We start from the raw sequence: 23,988 nt of genomic DNA on the forward strand, positions 1-23,988 counted from the left end.
CACACCCTGGTGGTAATGCCTCAATAGCAGGGCTATTTCCCCTCATAAAGCCCAAGAATGTAGTTTTTATGGGGGTAGACTGAAATGTGGTCCCGTAGGTCACAAATCTCTAAAGGTCTCTAAATAAGACAGTTTTTAGTTTGGAAAATCAAGGATTTAGAAGACTCAAGTTTTCACCCTGGTGTAGTGTGTTGTGGACCCCTGGCCTAATACGGCCTCAGTTTCCTACCTATTAAATGTGACTAAGAACTGGCTCCCCTGGGGTCACTATTAGTGTGACAGAAATTAAACCATATTTAGTGCTGAGCTGAACTGATTTTGCATTTGAACAGAATATGCCTACCCACCTCAAACTCCTCCAGAGAGGAGACGAGTGTGTGATGTGTGTTGGGCGGGGAATAGATGGTATTGTCAAAAGATTTTTGAGGTGCTTTGTGCATTTATTTAACAGTCTGGGCTATACTCTATCCCACTTTGCCTCCCCAGTAACTAATGTATTCCATTGAGATTTGTATCCTGTGGAGAATTAGCTCCTGGAACAATTACAGTGGCAGATATTTCCCCACAGGATCATCCAGAGTTGCAGCTAGGTTTTAGAATTCTTCGGGGCAGCCCCCTTAGTATCATGATCATCCCTGATGGAGATTCTTGGCTTGTGCTGCTGCTGCCTTCCCTTACCTGCCATCCTGACCTGCATATGGCTTGTTTAGAGCTTGGATGACTACCCAAGCCCACCTGCCCCCCATTTCCACCACCATTCAACTTCCCCCATGCTTGAGGTAAATGATGAGCCACTGGAATTGATTATGTTTATCCATTTATTAAAATATTTCGAGAAGCACTACTTTATTAACTTTGAGGACTGGTGTTCTATTTGGTGGGGGGAGAGGAATAAGCACACTTTGTGGACCTTTTCTCTCTGCTTTTTCCAGCTACCCTGTGACTAACCCAGTTTCCTCCCCCAACCAGCCCCTGGCCCTGCTGATAATTTGCAGGGGCCTCTAAGGAAATAAAAAGCACAGAGCAGAAAATAACAATGGATTACAGATTAACTGACAGACAAATACAATTCTATAAACCATGTAGCCAATCAAGGTCTCATATAGGATGGAATGGTGCTAATGGGTTTGGTTGCTTTGGTATTAGTTTCCACCTCTTGTGAAACAAAAATTCTTCCATCTGTGCCCTGAGGGAAGATGCTGTTGACCCTGACTGTTTCTTCTGGCTCAGTTTTAAAGTAAAAAAAAATCTCTTTCTTATTCTTCCCCTGCCCTTATGGATGCAGCATAGGGCCTTTCTGGAGAGGGGACCCATAACTGTTGACCTCCTATAGTATTGACACTAGAGGCAGTTGGTGGCAGTTCAAATCTATTGGCTTTTTCTTCCCCACTATTCTTCTGTCCAGGAATTGCCTACCCAATCAATTCCTCAGAAAGTAATACCAAAGATACAACCAAACCCTAGAGCTTTGGATCTTAATGATGTCTAAACATAATTGAGATGAATATTTGGTGTTTGGTCTCACCACCCAATCAATTGTATTACTGCAAATAGTTGACAAAGTTCTTAAAGGAGCTCACACATCCAGAGGCTAAGACAACTCCCTTGAGAGAGGGATCACTTCTTGCTTTTTTTCCAAGTCAGCATAGACAAGGTGCTTGGCAAGCTCTCTTCCTTTTAGGGAAACTACTGGTAACTTGGCAATTTAGGAGGTAACTGAGGGATTGAGCAAGCCACACCTGCTCCTGGGCCTTGTCATCTATCAACTCTACTCCACGAGCTGACTGTAGCCCCAGATACTAGCGATTTCATTCAGTATCATTCTGACTCAGAGTGGGAGGACAGGGTGGGTGAAAGGGAATCACATGGCACAACAGAACAACAGCAGCATCACTGTGCACAAAGACCTAACTATTGCAGCAAAGCAAGCACAAGAGATGGAGTCCTATTACAGTTTACTATCATCAGTGATAAAAATAATTACAAGACACAGCCCTGCTTAGTGACTGCCAAAATAAAGATACCCTCTCCCAGGACTTCCTTCTGTTGTCCTAAATTTGCTCATTTGGAAATTTTCCCCTTCGGAAAAAGCTCTTCAGAAGCAAATGCAACTTGGTTCCCAACTCCTTGAGTGTGTGTGCAGATGTTAACATACGCAGCCATGGAGGAGCCAAGTCCAGCTGCAATGGTGAGCTTGCTAATTTGATCTACTACCTCCTGGGAAGAAAGAGTGATACAGAGAAAATCAAAGGCACAGCAACAGCACACTCACTACTCAAATATGTACAATGAGTTAACATATTCTTATGCTTAAGTAAGCTTTACATGTTTTCTGTCATCTTTTTCCAATGACTTTCTTCTCTAGTTGTAGAGCTAGGACTTAATTTGTTTCACACAGCAATCAGACATTTGGGGACTATCCCCTTGTTAATATTTTTCTCCTCACCCCTGCGAAGGTGGAGCACAGGTGGCTGGTTTAAGTGCGTTAGGCTGGTGGAGTTCCAGAGTTGAGAACCAGTGCTTGGAATCTGGATTGTGCACCTCAGTGAACCAGCCATTGGACTGAATCAGGTAATTACGCACACTAAGTTTGTCTGAGAAGTAGGGAGAGGCCAGTTTTCTCTTGATAAGTGGGAAGGGACACTTAACTAAAGGTATGAGTCGAGGGTCAGGTGAAGATGCAAGGCTGACCAGAGAAACCTCTCTGGGCATTGGGGTTTGATCAGATTTGCCTGACTGGGAGAAGGCGTTTTCTAAAAATGTGAATTAGGAGTTGGAGCGATTTAGAACCAGTTTGTTTTCATGAGAAATTTGCAAGAACCACCACAGGAAAGCAGAGGCTTATAGCCTTTATTTCTCCAGGCCCATGTTTTTTCTGATCACTTGAATGCCCCGCTGTACTCAAGGGAAAAGGTCAAGATGGTAGATTGAAGGTGACTTTGGGACTGACCCAACAGCCTGTCCAGAAGGTCAGGCCAAGATGGAGCTTGTGGGGAAGGGCCTAGGTTGTGACTTAATTGTCAGGCAGTCCCTAGTTCAGGCATCTAAGTCACAGAGCTCAAGGCCTGGTTGCTCCATATAGTCTTTTTATTGGGGAAGGGCACAGTTGCTGATGAAGAGTCTAGGACAAATAGAGGAAAAATAGGCAGCATGCCAGCTTAACCCCCTTCTCTAGGGCATTGGTGTTTTTGTTCCCCTTTCCATGGCCTGGCTCAGAATTTTAAGAGGGCGTCAGAATCAGCTGGGCCATAGATCCCAGCCACCTTTAAGACACTGAAAATGCACCAAAAGATTTAGAAGCTCCACCAAGAACTAGGGCAGTTGTAGAGATGTATGTGTCATGTAGGGTAAAGTGGAGTGGGAAGGAATTCCTGGATTAGCACAATAAATTATAGGGTCACTTAGAGGTTGAGTTGTATTTTCAGTTCTTAAAAGTATATATATATATACATACATATATATATATATATATACATACATATATATATATGTATATGTGTGTGTGTGTGTATACACACATCTTTATGTCTCTATACATAATCTATACTGCAGCACAGCAGCAAAACATTTAGTTAAAAAATCCAGCAAGAATGCAGGCAAACACTTCATGGAGTCATGCAGGCTAGGATCAAGGAAGCAGGAGAGGAGCCGGTGTGGTTGCCATGAGGGGTGAGTTCCAACCAATGAGCCCACCCAGCCACCAGAGCACCACCTGGACATATGCAGACATACATGCACACATGGAAAAATGCAAAAGGTTTGCAGAGAGAGCATGTGGTTACCACATCTACAAGAAGAGATTTCACATGGTCATCTTAAAAGGAAAGTGGACAAGCCCCCAGGATCCAGTTCTCATTTTAATGAGCCAACTAGAAGAGATCTCCTGAAATTGCAAGTTGCTGTTGGCAAGGATTCGAGGAGACACACAACCAAGCCTGGCAGTCCTGCCTGCCCCCTTCTCTTCATCTCCCTGGGAGTCTGTCTTTCATTAATTCCGTAGCATTGATAGTTTCTCTGCTGGTCAGAGAAAGCCATTCCAAAACTCCCTGAAGAGGTGAACTCCCTTGAATCCTTTATAGATCCGATCCCGGGCCATTCATAAAGAGCTTATCCCAACAAATGCTGTAGTTGCTCAAGATGCACAAAGAGGAGAACTGAACAAGACAACTTGGAACAAGAGCCAATGAGGAAATGTAAACCTCTAAGGAGACCAGATTAAGTCCAGGAAAATGCATTAGTATAAAGAATTGGAGGGTCTTTCTTGGTGGTGCTCATGTTTGTTCTGAAATGATTTAGTCTAGCCTGTATTGAGGTTTTGAGAGTTTTTTAGTAGAATTCTAAATGTTGTGAGTTCCTCCAGCTTTCAAGGGCTACAGTTGAGATCTTGATGGTGTTGGAGGATCATCACTCTTTGCTTCATCTTCACGATGTCTGCGGTGCCACAAACGACCTTCAGAGGAAGAAATGGTATAGAAACAATGAGGTTAGCACATTGCCAGATGCCCAAGTATGTGGACCCTAAAGAGAGCAAAGAGTCTGCTAGGAGAGACTGGTTTGTTCTTATTGTACTAACCATCTCTGAATCATCAGAGAAAACCAGCTGACACCATGTGAGCTAAAGACAAATGGGATGAATTTTCAGAACCTGATAATCTATGGAACTGTTATTGACTCCATCAGTCTTTAGAAATACTTGCAAACACCATGTTCTCCCATTTGACAGACTCTTAGAGAATGAAACCAGTTGGACCATACCTGAGAAAATACAGGTTGATCCAAGAGATTCTCTCTCGGATTTCATGCAAATTTTTAGTTTCTTGAAAGCAAACTGCTACCCTCTGTCCCTTTCTTTTTTCTTTCTTTCCTTCTTTCTTTCATTTCTATCCCTTTCTTTCTCCTTCCTTTCTTTTTTTTCTCTCCCTCCCTGCCTCCCTCCCTCCCTTCCTTCATTCCTTCCTTCCTGTTTCCTTCCTTCCTTCCCTCCTCCCTCCCTCCCTTCTTTCCTTCCTTTTCTTCTTTCTCCCTCCCTTCCCCCTTCCCTCCCCCTCCCTCCTTCCTTCATTCCTCTTTCTTTTGAGATGAGGTCTCACTCTGTTGCTCAGGCTGAAGAGCAGTGGCACGAAGACAGCTCACTGCAGCCTCAGCCTCCCAGGCTCAAGCAATCCTCCCACCTCAGCCTCCCAAGTTGCTAGGACTACAAGTGCACACCCCATGCACTACTAATTTTTTATGTTTTGTAGAGATGGGGTTCCACCATGTTGCCCAGGCTGGTCTTGAACTCCTGGGCTCAAATGGTCTGCCTGCTTTGGCCTTCCAAAGTGCTGGGATTACAGGCCTGAGCCACTGTGCCTGGCCCGTTCTTTTTTTTCCATGTCCACTATTACTATATCTCCCAAGCTTCCAGGTTGTGTAGGACCAAAATTTAGGAGAGACCACCATGGATATCAGAATTGGAATAACCAAAAACTCTAAGAGAAACTTCTTTTGAATCCCACTGATATATCAATAGTGTTTAGGGCCAATTCTGAAGAAAAAGGAATGGAACCAAAATTCAGACAATGAAACATACAGATATGTTTCTTCTCTACCACTTACTATAACAGGAACAAAAGTGTTTAGCTAGGTCACAGAAACTGTTCCTGACCCTTAGGAGTGAATCAGGCAGAAAAATCACTACCTGTTTGCATTTTTGTTTTCTGTATATGTCATGGAGACCACGCAGGTTCTCCTTTTACAAGTGTCCATATCACTTTCTTACACCTTGTCCAAGAGATGGCTTGGTGTCATCTTGGACAAGGTGTATCACTTACTGCTGGCTCCCAGGTGGCCTCCCGTTCATCATCACCATTCCCACAAACATTTCTAATGGGGCTTTAGGTTTCTGGGAGGTAGCCAGGCTGCTGGGGATAGTCTCCATTACCCCTCTGCCTGTTGGAAAGACTTACCAATAAAACCCTGGACACTTTGGCCTGATTTAGGCTTGCGTTCCTCTTCTAGCTTTTTCCTTCCCAATTTGGGGAACTTAATTTTCAGCCTGAGGCTTCTACTGTCAGTGTCCGAAGATTTTTCCTGTGAAACAACAAGGGAAAGGTCAAAATATTAGTTGCCTAATATTCAGAGACAATTCCTAGAGTCCTGGAAAAGTGGTAAACAAGGATGACTGCAGAAAACAGGGAGATATGCTGTCTATCCAGGTATAATAAACACCCCCATCACTGGTTGCATGCCCTAGGAGAGCAATTGATCTTTACCAAGAGATTACTTGGTGCTAGGTGACTCACTAGCATTAATAAATGCTCTCATACAACTCTCAAAGCAATCTTGCAAAGTGGTTATTAACATTCCTGTATCAGAGATGAGGAAGCAGAAGCTTATAGAAGTTAAGTATTTCACCTGAGTTCATGTGGCTAGGGATTAAAAGGATGAGATTGCTAGGGCCACTGCTAGCTCATATGGCATCTCTGCATGAATTAGGTAAAAACACCTCTTCCTTCAGACATACTGTTTGGTGAGCCCTTACTTGCCTCTTGGCCAAATACCTTCTTATAGGGAAGCCCCCTGCCTGCCAGGCCAGCTGCTTCCCTGTCTGGAATGCAAAGAGGGTTCTCTAAACATAACTACTATGAATGTCGGCTCTCTGCTGTGCAGCTCTTGCAGGCTCTGTAATTCCAGCTCAGGCCTGCTAAAGTGTGCTTGTTTTACTACTGATCTCAGTAAAACATAATTTTGAGATTAACTTTGTTGCCAGAAAACCCAGAGCAGGAGGGACGGGAAGCAGCAGGGAGAGGTAATATTTGGAAGATTTAACCACCAGTATGACCCAGATGAAGTTCAGTCCTGGCAGCAGGTGCTGAGCAGGGAGGGGGAGTTTGCAGACAGGAAAACAACACATGGGAAAACCTATCTTGTTTATTCTTTGTTGATCATCTCTTGGTACAGAATGAGACTTCTTTCTGGTTATTTTTCTATAATCGCCTAATTTTTCTACATGTTTTTTGCCTTACCCTATCTATTTATGATGAAGAGATTGGGGGAAGGTAGGTGGGGAGGAAGTTCCAGTAAGCTTCAGTTGAAAGCCAGCACTGGACCCCCTGTACTACAATCAGTCACTGTGTCCTGGCCCACACTGGAAGGGAAGGCACTAAGGAAGAATCCCTCTTTCCCTTTATTTCCCAATTCCCAAGTTACCCACCTCTGGAACAAAGATCAAATTCATCCAGTCTATCTCAGATAGCTTTTTGAACTCTTTATTCATGGCATCCAGGGTGCTTTGTAATGTGGCCTCATCCTCAGAACTTCTCAGCTGGCATAGACAGGAAAAAGAGTGAGTGTCCAATGACTAGCACTTTTGTAGACTCTTACACTCTCCTGCACTCGCAGTCCCTGCTAGTGGCCAAGAGACCACAAGGTGCCAACTTGTATCCCTTTGGCACATAGCCAGCTCTTTTCTTTTTCAATAGGAATAACCAGAAAACAACCAAATGGTGGGGTTCTCCTTGGGGCTGGGCATGCTTAATAGTTTCGCAAGCAGAGAGGCCTTTTGATTAGTATCAATTAACACTGAGCTTCACTCCTATAGCTTGGGGTCCAGGACAGGGGTCCTACTCTTGACCTCAAGTTCCTGAAGACATCCCAGTGTTCTCCTAAGTAAGAGCTATGAAGTTTTGAGCACATACTGTATGCCAAGCACTGTACATACATAATTTTGTCCCATCTTTCCAGTAACCTTACAATACCTTACAAGGTGCTAGTGTTCTCATTCCATGAGTAAGAAAACAGACTCCAAGAAGTTTACTGCTCAAGATCACACAGCTAAACAGAACCCAGGTCGGTTTAACTCTATAGCCTACCCTCTATACAACACTGTCTTAGCAAGGACATGTAGGGAGGCCAGATGCTGAGAGAATCAATTACATGCTTACTGTAATTTAAAGGTTGTTTTGTGAAGCAAGGAGAGAGATAGAGAGAGACTGGCTCAACTTTCTCCTCTTGGAAAAGAGGGTCTGTCTCCCCAGTGTGTGCTTTTGCCCCCAGCTATCACTCTTACTAATTAAGAAATGAGTTCTTGATAGCTTGTCCCATAGGTTCAGGAAGCAAATCTTCCTAGTAACCCCCAAAACCCAGAGGATGAACTCTGTACAGTCCATGGAAGACTTAAAATGGATTCTTTTGGGACCATCTTCAACTGAGAAGAACCAAGTTCTAGAACATCAACACAGGTACGATAGTTCATATTCCAGTAAGTAGTGAGCTGGGAGAATGGATGGGCACAGATATCTTCAACCCTCACATACTTACAGCCCACCTAACCTGGCCTCACCTCTCCTGCCTGGCATGCACTTTACTTTCAATCTAGCACTTATGTGCCTTCTTGCTGTACACAGGCCACTTGCTGCTCCAGCCATAGGTCGAGCCTTGTCAGCTGTCACAAATGGGTGGCATGTGAATGAGCGGAATACTACAGGGTAGGAGGTTACGGTCAGTCACGATGGGATATTGTGGGGGCAACAAGTCAGTTCTGACAAACAATGTCTTTTGCTTTTCAACTAGTAACTTACGAGAATACAGACTGCCCTAGATGCACGGGACATGCGTGTGCCAAGTAAGGAAATTGGGAGTTACTGGGTGGGATTCACTTTGACATCAGTTTACTTCCCCTTGCTAACTCTGAGCTCTTTACTGCCCTCCTTCTTCAAGGGGAGGAATAACACCCAAATGAAACAAGCTTTATTTTCATCTCACCTCTATGACAGCCTTTCTGGAGATATATGGTCATTCTTAGCTGCTGCCTGCTTTTTGGCCACATTTGGATGTGTGGATGTGTATGTGTGTTGAAGTCTTCACCAGGCCCTATGGGGTGGCAGACTTCTCAAGTGTGGTGTGTGCTCAAGTCGGGTTGTTGGTTCATGCGAACCAATTTTCAGGTCGTGAGCCTCAGGAAAGTCTGAGTGGCAACAAGAGACCAAACTCACCTATTTCCTGCTGCCCAAATAGGCAAGGCCATTGAGCTCTGCCTATATATAGAAGATACTTCTGTTGATGTTGTCTAAAGCTGAAAGACTAGCTTGGGGCTCAGATGTTGGGACAGCCTGACCTGATTGCCTTAGCCACTCTGCCTCCTGTGCAGTGTGCCAATTAGATGAGCAAATGAAAAGAGGAAATAGATGCACTTCTTGCAATATCAAGTCAGAAGCCCCTCTTCAAATAAATCTTAATTAGATGAGAGGCAAGAACAGCACCTACCTCAGGGCCTTACCAGCCAACCTTAAAATGGATGATCATAATTAGTCACCTAATCAGAGCACACTCACCAAGTATGCCTACGGGTTTTGCATTCTGAGAAACATGCAACTAGCCTTGTAGCCTAAAAATGGAGCCTCAGTCTGTTCTCCCTAGCACCAATAAAATGTACCATCTATCAAGCTGCTAGTATGTGTTAGGTGCTGATAGTTAGTATACAACAACCTGGAGAGGTAGGGATTATAATTCCTATCTTGTAGATAAGGAAACTAAGATCCAGAGAGGTGAAGTCATGTAGCTAGTGTTATGGGTTGAATTGTGTCCCCCCCAGGAATGATACGTTGAAGACCTAATCCCCAGTACATCAGAATGTGACCTCATTTGGAAATACGGTCATTGTAAGATGTAGTTAGTTGTAGAGGTCATATTGGATAGGGTAGGCCCTAATCCAGTGTGACTGGTGTCCTCATAAGAAGATGGCCTTGTGAAGACAGAGCAACACAGAGAAAACATCATGTGAAGATAGAGGGTTGAAGTGATGCATCTACAATCCAAGAAACACCAAAGCTTGCCAGAAAACCACTGAAAGCTAAAAAGAGGCAAAGAAAGACCCCTCTACGGGTTTTACAGGATGACCCTGCTGATACCTTGATTTTGGATTTCTAGCTTCCAGAATTGTGAGACAATACATTTTGATTGTTTGAAGACACCTAGTTTTTGGTACTTTGGTATGGTAGCCTTAGGAAGCTAATATATTAATAACTAGTAAGTGGTAGATTTGAGACTTGAACCAAGAATCTCTCAATATTTCTACTAATCCATACCACCTTTTCACAGGTTTCTACATGAAAGAGGCATGTAGAAACTTGGGAGGTACAAAGCAGCTCAAAGAGCTCATCTTTTTCTACTGCAGCTGAATCAAGTACGGTAACACTCTACTTTTTATTGGCCTGGTCTGAACCCACAAGACATTTACCGAAGGACAGGTTGAGACTTTCTCCCAAGAATATGGTAATCCCTATGGATTAGCAAAACCCATGAAATCATACAATCAACAACAATCCTAGGTGACACAGTCAGGACTTCCAGGCAAGCACCTGGCCAAAATGCTCCCACAAGTCTCCAGTGCCCTTGGACCAAGCACAAGACCATGACCACATTCAGATGGAATACATTGCCCTCCCATGTTTCAATCCCCTGCACTCACCAGCTTTTCATCCAGGAAAGCTGTGGTGTCATCATAGAGTCCTTTAAGACTAAACGTAATATCTACGGCATCATTTCTGCTTAGAGTCTGAGAGGAGAAGAAAGGAAAAGGAGAGAAAAAGACAAAGACAGGGGAGTTGTTGGTTAGTAAGCATGCAGCTGGCTTCTCCATGAGAAGGTAGAAGGAGGCTAGTAGGATGTGGCTATAGTTGAAAAAGCAATATTCAAAATATAACACAATTAGTTCAGCATGAGCACCAACCAATCTGAACCAGTACAAGCTGACAACTGCTCGTACAGGAGTTGTGTACTACTATGTGAAGTGGCAGAGCACGACTTGGCTTTGGCATCGTTGATTGATTGCAGTGGGTATAGGAAAATAGAAAATATGCAAACAAGAGAATAAATGTAAGGCCACTTCTTGTCTCTAGGCCAAAACCATCATTCCAGGGCAGGTGGAATTAGGGCCTACCATCTCTCTTCTTGCAACTAAGGCCTTGAGCTGCAGGCCTTCTCCAACTGTAATCAGGCCCTGACACAATTATATCTTTCGCCTAGCACTAAAGTTACTTTTTAAAAGCATCACTGAACAATTCTGGCAATGGACAAAGCCATGGGGTGGCACATTTAACATTAAGTGTCCAGCTTGATCTGGACTTTTCCCTCAAGAGGAAAACCAAGGCACCCGGAGGTTCTGGTTTCAGTGACATGTGTCACCTTATCCGGTTATACAGAGATCTACTTGGGATAAGGAAGGGCCAAGGCCAAGTTTCTCTTCATTCATTGTCCATTTCTCCCTTGAGGGTGGTGTGGTGGATGGCTATTAGGGAAGAGGGCTAGCTCTCAGACTGATGAAATCTGCTGTGGTTTTCCCTCAGTAACCAACTTGGACCTGTAAAGTCAAGGAATGACTGCCTTCCCATCCACTCTATCCATCAGTTTCCTGCCATATTTGCCCAGTTTCTCCATCCAGCCCCTTGTTCCGCTTCCTTCCCTTTCATCCTCTTTCCTATTCGGTTTTGTCACTTTCCTTATTTCACTCCTTTTCCACTTACTTCAATGGGAATACAGGAAGCTGCGCCCAACTCACTGCCACTGTCTTGGCCATAAAATGTATTATTCAGGACATTAGCACTGGCATTCACAGAATCCATGAGGACAGATACATGCTGGTGGACCTTGCTCAGGTCATTAAGTCTGTAATAAAGCAAGGACAGATAGATGAGTTGGGATTTCTGAAGGACTTCTGGCCTGGGGCACCGGTGAGGGTTTGGGTAACAGTAGAAATGAAAGCCCTGGATACCTGACTTGGATTCATGACTCCCTCCTGTTTGTTCTGCTCTTCTCTAGGGAGCTACCTATGCTAGAAAATGTTTCTACTCTTCTCTAGGTATTTACCTTTACTCATCCTTGTCTCACCTGAATTTAGATACTGGGACCTTGGGGAGGGTAGGAGGCTAGAATAGAGGAGGGCAGCTGACTCCAGGAACTCCAAGGCCCTCCTGATATTTAGGGGCAAGGGTAAACAGTCTTAGTTCTGTTGGGCTTGGAGCAGCATCAAGAGATCCAAATTCATCCCTGGGTCTAATGAGAAATGTCTAAGCTGGCTTATTGCTGAGCAGAAAGAATATTTCCTGCCTGGATTGTGAGAGTCCTACTCAATCTTTAGAGCTCTAAGCTAAATTCCTCTCTGAGGCCAGGCTTCCTGGTGGCCAATAGATATAAAATGGCTTCTTCTCCCTATGCCTTCTTGGGATTCTCAGCTCTGTATCTAGGCCAGTACACTTACCTGCTGATGAGGTTTTCTGCAAGCCGAGCTAAGTGCTGCATCTGGGCATACTCCTCATCAGAGAGGTACTCTTGAGAGTCCTGGGAGTGCAGCTGGGGTTGAGGGGCAGCTTGAATTTCAGTATGCTTGCACTCCCATGTTTTCATTGAGTTCTCAAAGTCCTGGAGATGAATACAGTGGCATATCCTAATGATTGCTGTAGCTACTAGGGCACATGACAGATCTGTCTATGAGTCTGACATTTGCAGGCAATGGGTATGTGGGTAGAGTGAGTAAAGAGGAAGGAGGGCCCCTGACCATTCCCCCTCTCATACCCATCTATATACCTATACAAGTATCCATCATTTTATTCAATATCTCTTCTGGACTCTGCCCTTTTAGCTTTTGTTGTTGTCAATATGCTGGGTTTTGGGATACCAGGCTTGGGTCAAACACATGTCTGCTTTCTAGAAGCTCCTATATGAAGGCATCATAACTGACAAGACAGTGGATCACCTTTCATGCTCCCTTCTTTACCAAATGTAGGCAATATGTGGTGACACAGTTTAGATCCAGACATATCTAATTTAATTTTGAATCATGTTTCTGTCATTTACTAGTTATCTGACCATTAGCAAATTATTGAATCTCTCTGGTCCTCATTTTCCTCATCTGTAAAATGGGAATAATTGTATCCACCTCATAGGATTGTGGGGAGTATCTACATGAGAGAAATGTAAAGTGCCTAGCACAGAATAGGCAGTTTACAAACTGGGATTCTCTTCCCTTCTCTATTGTTGTTTCTATGGACTTTTCACAGGTAAGAGTGCAAGATAATCTTCAAGCATTGAATATGTGATCAATAATGGCACGTTTGTAAGCTTTAGAAGGTATAGCTGAAGTGGATGACATTTATGAATGCAGCATTTTAAGGAACCTTAGAGACACCTAAAGACCATATTCAATGCAGAATCTGTTGCTGAAAGAGAAGATTTTTCCATAATCATCTGAGGCCTTTAGCTGTCTTTGTAGTGGAGAGAGGAGGATAACCTTGCCCAAAACCAGGGGAGGAAGCTCCTCATCTATCTTGAACAGTGTTTGCAAATGTCAGTATGTCTTGAGGAGCTTGTTTGCAAATTTGGGTTCCTGGGAACTATGCATCCCTATGTGGTTCAGTGGGTCTAGTGTGGGGCTCAAGAATATGCATTTATAACCAGAATCTCAAGTGATTTTGATACCAGGGGCTCACCAACATCCCTTTGAGGAATTCTGCTTGAGTGGAAATATTCAGTACTCAAGTGACAGCTATAGATGAGACAGTATAGGAGCCCAAGACAAGCTTTCCCCCCTTACCCGATCTCTTGTCAGCATCTGGGCAGCATTCTTGTATCTAATCTTGATAAGGCCTGGTCTCTGAATCCAGGCCTCCCCATCCACCTGCACTGGGATACCTTCTTCACCATCAATGGTTATCATCACCTCACGGCACTGCCAGAGAAAATGAGGAAGAATGGGAGAGAAAAATGAGGCAACTGCTATAGCTCTATCTGGTAATTTCATAGTTATGGCCTCAAATGTGTATCTGAAATGGGACTGGAAAATATGTGAATCAGATCATCCCAGGAAGAAACAGCTTTTACTATGGGCTTTTTGCTCCATTGGTCTCTGCCACCTCTGCCTCCAACCTCAGTCAGCACCTTACCACTTACCAGATAGCCTGCTCACTCTACCCTGGCATTCTTATACCCAGTTAATTCCTGGGACTGTCCCACATCCTTGGTAGCAGACAGAAATCTCAGCCCCTTCCTGGTGCCCATCCAGCCCCTGCCTACCTGGGCAATGCGATGATGATGCAGGTTGATGATACGGGACATTGCCATCTGCACAGAACCAAAGATTGCCACTACCTCCAGCTTCCCATCGTCTATTGCAGGAGCCTCATATTCCTAAGAAAGAAGAACTGTGTCACATCTCCCACCCTTGAGAAACCACACCTTGTCTATAACAAGAAGGAATGTTTAAAGGCTCCTGATGAGAATTTTTCTAGCTCATGGGGAGTGGAAGAACTGCATTATTAAAAGGGGAGAAGATGAGGTCAGGAAGCCAATCTGGGAAAAGGGCACTGAACTCTTAGCCAGTTCCTTCCTTATCCAATCCAGCATCATAAATCCCCGAGACCAGTCTCATTTGCCTTATGACCTTCTTGGGTGAACTCAGAGTAAAGGGGTCATGGTCAGCTTCCCAGGAGATTGTATTGACAGAATTCCTTGGAGAAAAGAGCATGGCCTTGGCCCGGCACAGTGGCTCATGCCTGTAATCGCAGCACTTTGGGAGGCCGAGACGGGTGGATCACCTGAGGCCAAAAGTTCAAGGCCAGCCTGGCCAACATAGCTAAACACTGTCTCTCCTAAAAATATAAAAATTAGCTGGGCATGGTGGCCAGCACCTGTAATCCCAGCTATATGGGAGGCTGAGGCAGGAGAATCACTTAAACCCGGGAGGCAGAGGTTGCAGTGAACCGAGATCATGCCACTGCACTCCAGCCTGGATGACAGAGTGAGACTCTATCTTAAAAAAAAAAAAAGCATGATCTAGATAGCCTTTAAAGGATCTGTCAGACCTGAGGAATGGAAAATCCAAAGCCTAGGCAACACCTAAGAGTTGACCTTTTCCTGAGGTCTTTGATCGAAATTTTCTGCTCTGGGATGGTAATTGCCCAAAAAACTGATCACGTAACTGCTGCTAATAAAGGTTCTCAGCCCACCTCCTATTCTCCCATTGTTCATTTTTCACTTAAATCAGCACAGTACTTCCTTCTGAGAGACCATAGTGGGATCATGCCTTTCTCCCTCCCCATTCCTTGTTCCATACTAACCGTGGTTGCTGTGTTGCTTCCCCAGAAGTTGATACCTCCGGCATAGCTGGTAATGTTGAGCACTACAATGCCCTGCAGGTTTGGCAAAGAGATGGGTTCTCCATCACACTGAAAGAAAAGAGTAGCTTTCATTAGCTGGATCTTTAGGTAGTAACATGAAGGAACATTTACAGAGATGGGGAATGGGCTCTGTCTTCTCTTCCATTACATGGAAATCTATCTTCATGCCTTCCTCCTGTGAGCTGTGAGGATCACAGAGTTAAAGCTCAGGAAGAACCAGAATATAGGGTATTCCCAAGGCTGTGAGATTTCCTTTCTCCATACCCAGGAAAGACCATCCTCCTTTCCACTAACCTCTAAATGCACCCGTTCTTCCAGTTTCCTGTAAGTGCGCTGCAAAAGTTCCTTGCTTCCCAGAAGGCCATACCACATCTTGTTCTTAAGGCGGCTACTATAGAAAGGTAAGCATGAGGAAACATAGTCAGAGGGTGAATTATATATTGATAAATGGGGTAGAGAAAGACAGGAAGGAAAACCATCTTATTTCTCAAATGCCTTCTTACAGAGAGAAGTCATGGTAAATGGTAACTGGACAGCAGTCAATGTAACTGGTATCCCATGCAAACACTTGCAGAAATGGGTTCCTGGGCCCCTTTGAAGCCTCAGTATCCTATCAATAGATGAATTTTCCATTTCTCCTTGCTACTGATATTGGTCCAGATTTGGAAGAAACAGGCTATATTCAGACAGCAATGCTCATAAAAAGCTGTGCACATAGCTGGCTGGTACACACCAGCTACCCTGGTTGTGCTACTCCAGGAGATTTCAGCTGCTTCAAATCAATTTCATTTGAAACATGTGACTCTCAGAATGCAATTTTTTTGAAGCAGCAACTTTTCTGGCAACGTGAAGTTCTTTTCCAAACACCAGATCCATATACTAAATGCTTAATTCAATGCCATGGACTAGATCTAAGCTTCGTAGGGAGATTTTAGAGGAGGAGCCAGACAGGAAAGGATATCAGGTGACTTAAGGTAGAGGTGCAGAGGACAGGGTCTTGCTGACTCTGGGATCTCTGATAGAAATAGCTGGGGAGCTTACGATCACTAGAAATGCTGTATATTGTTTACTTTGAGCTTGTAGAGCCATAGAAATGAGCCATCGCATGAAATGAGTTTTGAAATGTCAGAAGGCTAGCACAAAATTATTTAGACACTTTTAAACCATTTGTTCTCTGGGCACTTTGGTGTTCTCATCTACAAAAATAGGAGTTTAGATATATGAAAATGCACAATACCTAGAACAAACCAATTCTGAAAAAAAGAATAAAGTAGGGGACTTTCATTTCCCAATTTCAAAAATTTCTGCAAAGCTACAGTTGTCAAGATAGTGTGGTACTTGCATAGGATAGACGCATAAATCAATGGAACAGAAGTGAGAGTCCAGAAATAAACCCTTGCATTTATGGTCAATTGATTTTGGACAAAAGTGCCAGTACAATTCATTGGGGAAAGGAGAGCTGTTTTAAAAAATCGTGCTGCAACCCGGTGCAGTGGCTCACACCTTTAATCCTAGCATTTTGGGAAGCCAAGGTGGGCAAATTGCCCGAGCTCAGGAGTTTGAGAACAGCCTGGGCAACAAGGTGAAACTCCGTCTCTACTAACTTACAAAAAAATTAGGCATGGTGGTGTGCACCTACAGTCCCAGCTACTCAGGAGGCTGAGGCAGAAGAATTGCTTGAACTCGAGAGGCAGAGGTTGCAGTGAGCTGAGATCACACCACTGCACTCCAGCCTGAGTGACAGAGTGAGACTCCATCTCCAAAATAAATAAATAAATAAAAATGGTGCTGGGATAATTGGATATCCACAGGCAAAAAGATAAACTTAGACTCTTACCTTAGACCCTCACACTATATGGAAAAAAATAACTCAAAGTGGATCATGCATTTAAATGTATTAATAAGAGCTAAAACAATACAAACTTTAGAAGAAAACTTAGGAGCAAATTTTAAGATCTTGGGTTGGCAAAGATTTCCTAGAGATGGCACCAGAAGCATGGTCCATGAAGAAAAGAACTCATCAATTGGATCTCCTTAGAATTCAACACTTCTGTATTTCAAAAATACTACCAAGGAAATGAAAAGACCAGCAACAGACGGGGAGAAAATATTTGCAAATCACATATCTGACAAAGTACTTGTTTCTCAACCCAGGCCTGCTTTGAGAAAGAGGTTCTAGTGGCAGTGGCAAGGGTGGGGTGGGGTGTCATGATTCTTGTTACTTATACTTTCAATGTACCACAAGAACTCTGTGGCTGACTTAGGTCATATCTGAAGTATGAAAGGGTGAGAAGGTGCCATACAAGCCAACACTGGGTGGGGTAGAAGTAACAGGTCCAGGGGAACCAGGTTAGGAACACCAAGAACAAATAGAGGGATCTTTGATACTTTGCAACCTTGTCAAGTAAAAACAGATCCGCGGCCACTACTGAAACCTGGTTAAGCTCTCTCAGACAGAACAAAGATGGGTGACTTGCTAAACTGAGTTAACATAACCTGTTCTCAGTAACAGTTAACACAGGTAACTGTGTTTACACAGATATCCACAGGCCTGGATTTGAAGGCAGCTCCAAGTTTACTATGCCAGTGCATTCATCCAATGTTTGGCTCATACTGTCCCATCAGGCTAATCTTGGGATGGAGGCATTTTACTTCCCATGGGGTCCCTTTCTTTCTGTTGCTTGTTTGAGAGGTAGAGATTGTAGGAATATATATGTGTATTGTGATTGTGTGTTTACATGTAGGGAAGGGAGTTTCTTTTCCTTACTTGTATTGTCCTGGGTGTTCATCTCTTCTGGTGTTGAAATCCAGAGAAATTTTAGCATCCAGTCCAATTCCAAAGTAGTTGTTCATGACACATTTTTCTTTAAAACGTCTGAAATTAATCAAAGAAGAGGACAGACATTGGTGCAAGAAAGAAGTTCCACTATCATTGGGCATGAAGATGAATCTGCATGATGGAAAACCAGTGAGGGAAGGCCTCCTCCACACTGGGCACTAACTGTAACATTTTTTGAGAGGCATGTGCAGATATCTTTTTGTATGAACAACCAGCTTATTAGCTGTATGAGGGAGTGCCTAGCCTGTTGGGAAGCTTCAGTAGGATTGTAACTCATAGCAAAGAAGCAACATTCATGATTTTGGTCATTGTTGGAGGCCTCATATATGAGTGGCTCATGTTTTCTTCACATACAATATGAAGGGAAATAGAGTCATTGGCTTATTCCCATAAAGAACTTTTTAGTATCCTAGATACAAACATGCCATGATAGTTAAGTCTGCACCACTGCTCTCAGTGACGTCTGACATCAAAGGGCAAAGTGACCACACATTTGAGGGAGAAGACTGATAAAAGAGGGTAGATATGAACAAAACAAAAAAAGCCAAGCTGTTTTTCAAGTCTCCTGTGTCTATCTAAGGTGTCAAACATCAAAACCAGTGGTGTATAGCCGGTTGGCACCAGCTCATGGAAACTGATTATGCATATCTCTTTCCAACTCCACATTCAATGGCATTATATCAGTAACTTAAATAGGCCATGGTGGAACGGTTTACACCATAAATGAATCAGGGCTTTCTTCCCCAAGAGAGCAGGTCATTAAACACTTGCCAGTGCACTATTGATCAAAATTCATTAGGTAGATCCATGAGAGCTCAGACATAAACTTGAGCTAATGGTGAAGTGTAGGGGGTGAGAATACAGATTGGAGACAGGAATAAAAATTGTTTTCTTAAATAAATTATTTAAGAAAACATAAATAATTGCTAGCTGTATCCTTTTGAGAAATTAAAATGGATACAGTTTAGCTGTTTAATCTTAGATTACCTTTTTATTCATTACTAAACTGACCCTACATCTCTCACATGAGATTTGCCTCCCTCACCCACGGTCCAGAGATTGGAGTTTCTCTAACTAATGTCCAAACTGATCTTCTTAATGGAACTCAAAATGAGTGAGTGTGGCAGAACTTGGCTGCTGGGGATATTCTAAAGAGGTAGAACTGGTGAGACAGATGTCCTTAGATTTGCTGCCTAGTTCCCTAATGACCATTTAGTTTTTAGTATCTTCAACCATTTACTGGTAAGGGCAACAGTAAAAAAAAGCAAGTCCTCTGAAATAACAGCTAACATTTATTAATTGTTAATAATAATAATAACTGCAAATGCATATAACACTTAACTATGGATGCTGCCAAGCACTGCTCAGTGCAAGCACTTTTCATATATAAATGTAATAAATACAGCAAACCCATGATGCAAGTTCTACAATGGTCTTTATTTTACATATGAGAAAACTGAGGTTCAAATTGGTTGAGTCACTTGTGTAGGTGACAAAGCTAGTAAGTAGAGAAAAGATTTGACTATGGATATCCTGAGATTGTGCTCTTAACAAGAGAAAGAAAGAAGCCATTAAATGGTGATAGAGTTAAATACTTACATAGTTTCAGGTGTAAAATGTAAGTGATCCAAGTTAAGGTTGTCTAGGTCCTCACTTTTGAGAGAAGATATAGAAGACAAAGTGCCACGACGAGAACCTAGACACAAAAGACATCACTAGGGTGTCAGATACAAACAAAAAAGCCCTTTCTCCTCACTTGTATTTCACCCTATTTTCTCTGTGGAGGCAGGGTCAAGCTCAATGACTTTCCCCTAGATAATATTCATGGTTCTCATTCCAAAGAGGGATTCTCCTGGATGGATAGGGACTTCCACTGAGAGAAAAGTAAAGCTGGGCTGCTTGCTTGCTGGCAGTGAAAACAGCTTCAAAACTTGTATTTCATCAGGCCAGCCTCTTCAATGTTTGTAATAGGATCATTACTCTGGACATTGGCATGGGATCTTATAGTGTGAGTTTCTGGGAGGTGGGCGGTATCTACTGCGGGATTATGGCTAAAAGAGGACGCATGAAAAATAGATATTCTTTGGGAACTAAACAACAGTGATGAAGGCTAGAATAAGGTAAGAAGTCACAAAGATCCTTACGACGTCGTGGGCTTGTCTGGCTAATATCTTCTGAGTCATCTTCCAAGAAGAAAGTTGAACCAAAGTTCTTAACAGATATTGTCTGTCTGCTTTCCTCATCCAGAACTATAGAGAAAAGTGGGAGGAAGGAAGGCAAAAAAAAAAAAAAAAAAAAAAAAAAAAAAAAAAAAAAAAAAAAAAAGGAGGGAGGGAGGGAGGAAGGAAGGAGAGAGGAAGGATGGAAGGAAGGAAAGATTAATTACAGTTATTGAACATTTATTGAGCATCTATTTTGTTTAGTTAATGGGTGGATGATGGAGACTCCCATTTGACCATCACATCTCCTCCATGATACTGTTTGTAGTCTCAGCCTACTTACAGTGTTTCTGTGTTTTCATATTTATGCCTGAGATTTCTTTGTTTTACTGGTTACTCTTTCTTCTGTCACCCAGTACATGTGGTTGGGAGTAGAAGTTTGTGGATTGGAGTATCAGCATGAGAAACCCTCTGCTCTTCTACCTCCATTCTATTAGTTCATTTACTTACATGGCTTTTGTCCACAATTGAGCCTCTAGGACTATGCCACTCTTTCACTCAAATGTCTCACTCCACACCTAGAACATTTGAGAAGTCTCTTTTCTTTCACCAGCCTGTATGTTGTGTAGCTAAGATACTCAGTCTCATCCTGTGTCAAAGCTCATAAGTTTAACCTATACCCCTACCAGAGGGATCTTTTTCTATCTCATAGCCACAAACTACACCTCTGAATCTAACATATGTGTTGATGGACTGAGGGTTGCTTGTGACAGTTATGGCTACATCAGTTTAATCTGATCCCCACTGCTTGGAAACTAATTATATAAATAAAGGCAAATTGACTGTTTAATCCTTCCACTGTGCAGAAGGGAAATTTTTGTTATTTCTTGGAAACTTGGCTGAGGCTGTACCTGAAGTTACCAAGGCAGGGCAAGGCACGATGGCTAAAAGTCAAGGGCCAGCCAAAGGGATTTCCTTGCTGCATGAGACCCCTGCTCAGTTCCAGTAGCTCAGTTAGAACACACTCGGTCTTACACCACCTTCTGATCTGTTTCTCAAAGAAGTATTGTGGGAAAGAAGTAGCAAAACATTCAATGAAGAAACTGAGGGAGTTGAAGAGTTTTCATACTGAGTTGGGAAGTCTGCAGACTGTCATGAGTTCTGGGCAATGGCAATTAATGTCAGAACTGTCAGGACCACTCTCAGGGCCCTTGTGCCTGATTAACACTGTGCAACACATGCAGAGATGAATACCATTTTTTTCTAAAATAGTCATAGGCTTGGTGCTTGGAAAGAAACAGGAGCAGGAGGAAAAAAGGTCTTATGGCTGGTGGTGGAAGCTGATAGATCTTTGAGCCAGGCCACTTAACATCTATTAATATAATTGTTTCGGATGAGTGTTGGTTCCCAAAAATGAGTAGCAGGAGTTGACTGTCTGCGAGGTAGTAGGAGCCAAAGGGGCAGCTTAGCAGGACTGAGGCTTTTCAAATCAGCGGTCTGAATATTAACTTTGTATGCAATATGAATGCAGATTTTAGACAACTTTTTGTAGCAGTCAGATAGCAAACCCTGAGTCAGTGAGGCCAGTAAACCATCCTCTGGAACATTTTCTTTCTCCTACCTCAGTCACTACAACCCTGGCCACCTTACCTTGTTCAACTTGGAATATGATGAGTTTCAAGGATTTCTGGAGATTCCGGGCCTTTGTGGTCAGCTCCAACCTGTATTTGGCTATGTGGTCTATTTGAGGAATGAAGGGCTTCCTGTCTGCCTTGCTGCTATCTGCAGGTACTGTAGCACTTTTCTCAACAGAAGTATCTGCTGCCTCCTCAGCCAGAACATCCATCACGACACTGAGCTTATCATACATTAAGTCACTCTAGATAGAAAGGAAGGAGACAGGACATTGTTATGAGGGACCCATGCTTGAGAGGACAGAATGAGGAGTGGGGATGATATGAGGAAGGGTAGGGAGGGGTAGAAGTTGTCCATAAATGCTGAGCATAGAAAACTACATGTGAGAAGATGACGTACTTAGAGAAAAAAGTAGGTGGGCAGATGTGATGAGATAACCAAAGGGTGTTAGGGGATCAAATACATATTTGTTTCTGAATGTCCCCATGCATCAATATATATAGCTGAGTCTTTCTTGTGTCAGACTGGCCTATAAAATGACATGTAACATGCAAACTTGAGGAAAGACAAACATTTCAGGATTTTCATGGGCATGCTCCTATGGATATGAATGTGTCCTTGCTTGGGTGCTTGGTGTGTGTCTTTGTATGTGTGTAGGTTTGGGGACGTACATCTGCTGCATGATTTAAGGCCTTGATTCTCAGCTCCATCACTTAATAGTTTGTGATCTTTCTGTCTCCATATTCTAGGGTAGTTGTGAGGATTAAATACATTAATGCATTAAAAGCAGAATAGTCCTTGATACAGAGTAAGTGCTAGGTAAATGTTGGCCACTGTTGTTATAGAGGTGAATGTGAACGTATTTGTAGTGTGTATTTCTATGTACATACTTTCCGACATGTTCTGGTGTACAACCATGTGCATACCTGCTTGATGTACACTTGTGTCTAGTTGTGGGCAGATGCTTGGCATGTGCTTAGGTAGATGGCATGTATGTATGCATGCAGAGTGCCACCCTTCATTTAGCAAAAGATGGAAGTTGATGAGGTTGGACCTTCCTCATCAGGGAGGCTTAACAACTCCCTCCTTTTTTCTTTTACAATTCCTGGTGACAAGCGTGTTTGCTTTTTATTAAAAAGGGGCCCCTAGCTGCTCCACAAAGAGTATAAGACAAAAGGAATGGAAACTTACTTTCAAAATCACAGACTCTATTGCTGTATTGTTCTGTTTTATCTGACCCCAGGCCTTTACAATATCTAGCACAAAATCTTCCACGGCTGAACACAGGAATCTGGAAAGATAAGATAGATGGCACAGTGTTTCATGAACCATGAGGCCCAGAGCCCTTCTCTCCTAAGTCATCAGTCCCCATCTTCCTCCTCCTCCTCTCTCTCTTTCCTCTCTCTCTCTCACCCTCTCCTCCCAGCCTTTTTCTCTCTGCATTTTTTTCTGTTCCTGTGGTGAAATGTGTTCCATCCCCACTTTACTCCAGTTTCACACCACTTCCCAAGTCAAGTGCCTAAGAGAATTTGACCAGCATTTCTTAGTACTAATTCTGAATTTCCAGAAAAGAGAGTTCACTTGGTCCAACTTGGGTCAGGTTTTCACCCAGGGTCAATCAGCTATGTTTCAAGGGCCCAGCTAATTTAGCACAAACAGTTATACTGGGTGGACTCTTCCTGTGGGAAGTTTTTCTCAAAGGAGAGTGAAGTCGATTGGGCAGGAAGTCCCTAAGTCCCAGGAGGAACCAATGATCCATATATTTAGAAGGGGGAATGTGTTCCTCAGGTTATGAGAAAGCAGCTATAGGTAGATTCTACAGAGACCTTTCTTGATGTCAAAGATAGAAAGCAGGGGGGATGATCTAAGATGGCCGTTTAGGAACAGCTCAGGATTGCAGCTCCCAGTGAAAGCGCAGAGGGTGAGTGGACGTTGTGTTTTTATTGCCCACAGACTAGGAAATTCCCGGGCGGAGGTGCTCCACGGTCGCCAGCGCGGCTGAGCCGGCCGGGGCCGCTGCTTTGCCCCGCGCGGCTGCTTTGTCGGCGCCCCAAAGCCGCGGTTCTCCGTACAAAATACACCAGTCCAGGTGCCCTTTTGGCTGGTGATTGGAGCCACGGGAAGTCGCCCATACGCCGGTTCAAAAAGGGGACTGAGCAGAGAACCAGGACAGTAGATTCCAGGGCAAAAAAAAAAAAAAAAAAAA

General features: G+C 43.3%; 1 protein-coding gene across 1 annotated transcript in view; it reads right to left on the reverse strand.

The window, feature by feature from the left end:
- Positions 1-3,493: 3,493 nt before the first annotated feature.
- DGKK (diacylglycerol kinase kappa) overlaps positions 3,494-23,988 on the reverse strand; it is a 100,136-nt gene continuing 79,641 nt past the window's right edge. The window contains exons 14-28 of the mRNA XM_032258693.1: positions 22,974-23,073; positions 21,798-22,026; positions 20,133-20,237; positions 19,588-19,684; positions 17,917-18,024; positions 15,444-15,540; positions 15,090-15,197; positions 14,047-14,160; positions 13,568-13,702; positions 12,236-12,396; positions 11,502-11,643; positions 10,448-10,534; positions 7,193-7,303; positions 5,946-6,069; positions 3,494-4,450 (exon numbers count right to left, since the gene is read on the reverse strand). Of these exons, the coding sequence (XP_032114584.1) occupies positions 4,371-4,450; positions 5,946-6,069; positions 7,193-7,303; positions 10,448-10,534; positions 11,502-11,643; positions 12,236-12,396; positions 13,568-13,702; positions 14,047-14,160; positions 15,090-15,197; positions 15,444-15,540; positions 17,917-18,024; positions 19,588-19,684; positions 20,133-20,237; positions 21,798-22,026; positions 22,974-23,073 (1,798 nt within the window). The 3' untranslated portion in view covers positions 3,494-4,370. The remainder of the gene's footprint in view (positions 4,451-5,945; positions 6,070-7,192; positions 7,304-10,447; positions 10,535-11,501; positions 11,644-12,235; positions 12,397-13,567; positions 13,703-14,046; positions 14,161-15,089; positions 15,198-15,443; positions 15,541-17,916; positions 18,025-19,587; positions 19,685-20,132; positions 20,238-21,797; positions 22,027-22,973; positions 23,074-23,988) is intronic.

The sequence above is a fragment of the Sapajus apella genome, unplaced genomic scaffold (assembly GCF_009761245.1).
Source record: "Sapajus apella isolate SASKATOON/1434 unplaced genomic scaffold, GSC_monkey_1.0 scaffold103, whole genome shotgun sequence".
Classification (NCBI taxonomy): domain Eukaryota; kingdom Metazoa; phylum Chordata; class Mammalia; order Primates; family Cebidae; genus Sapajus; species Sapajus apella.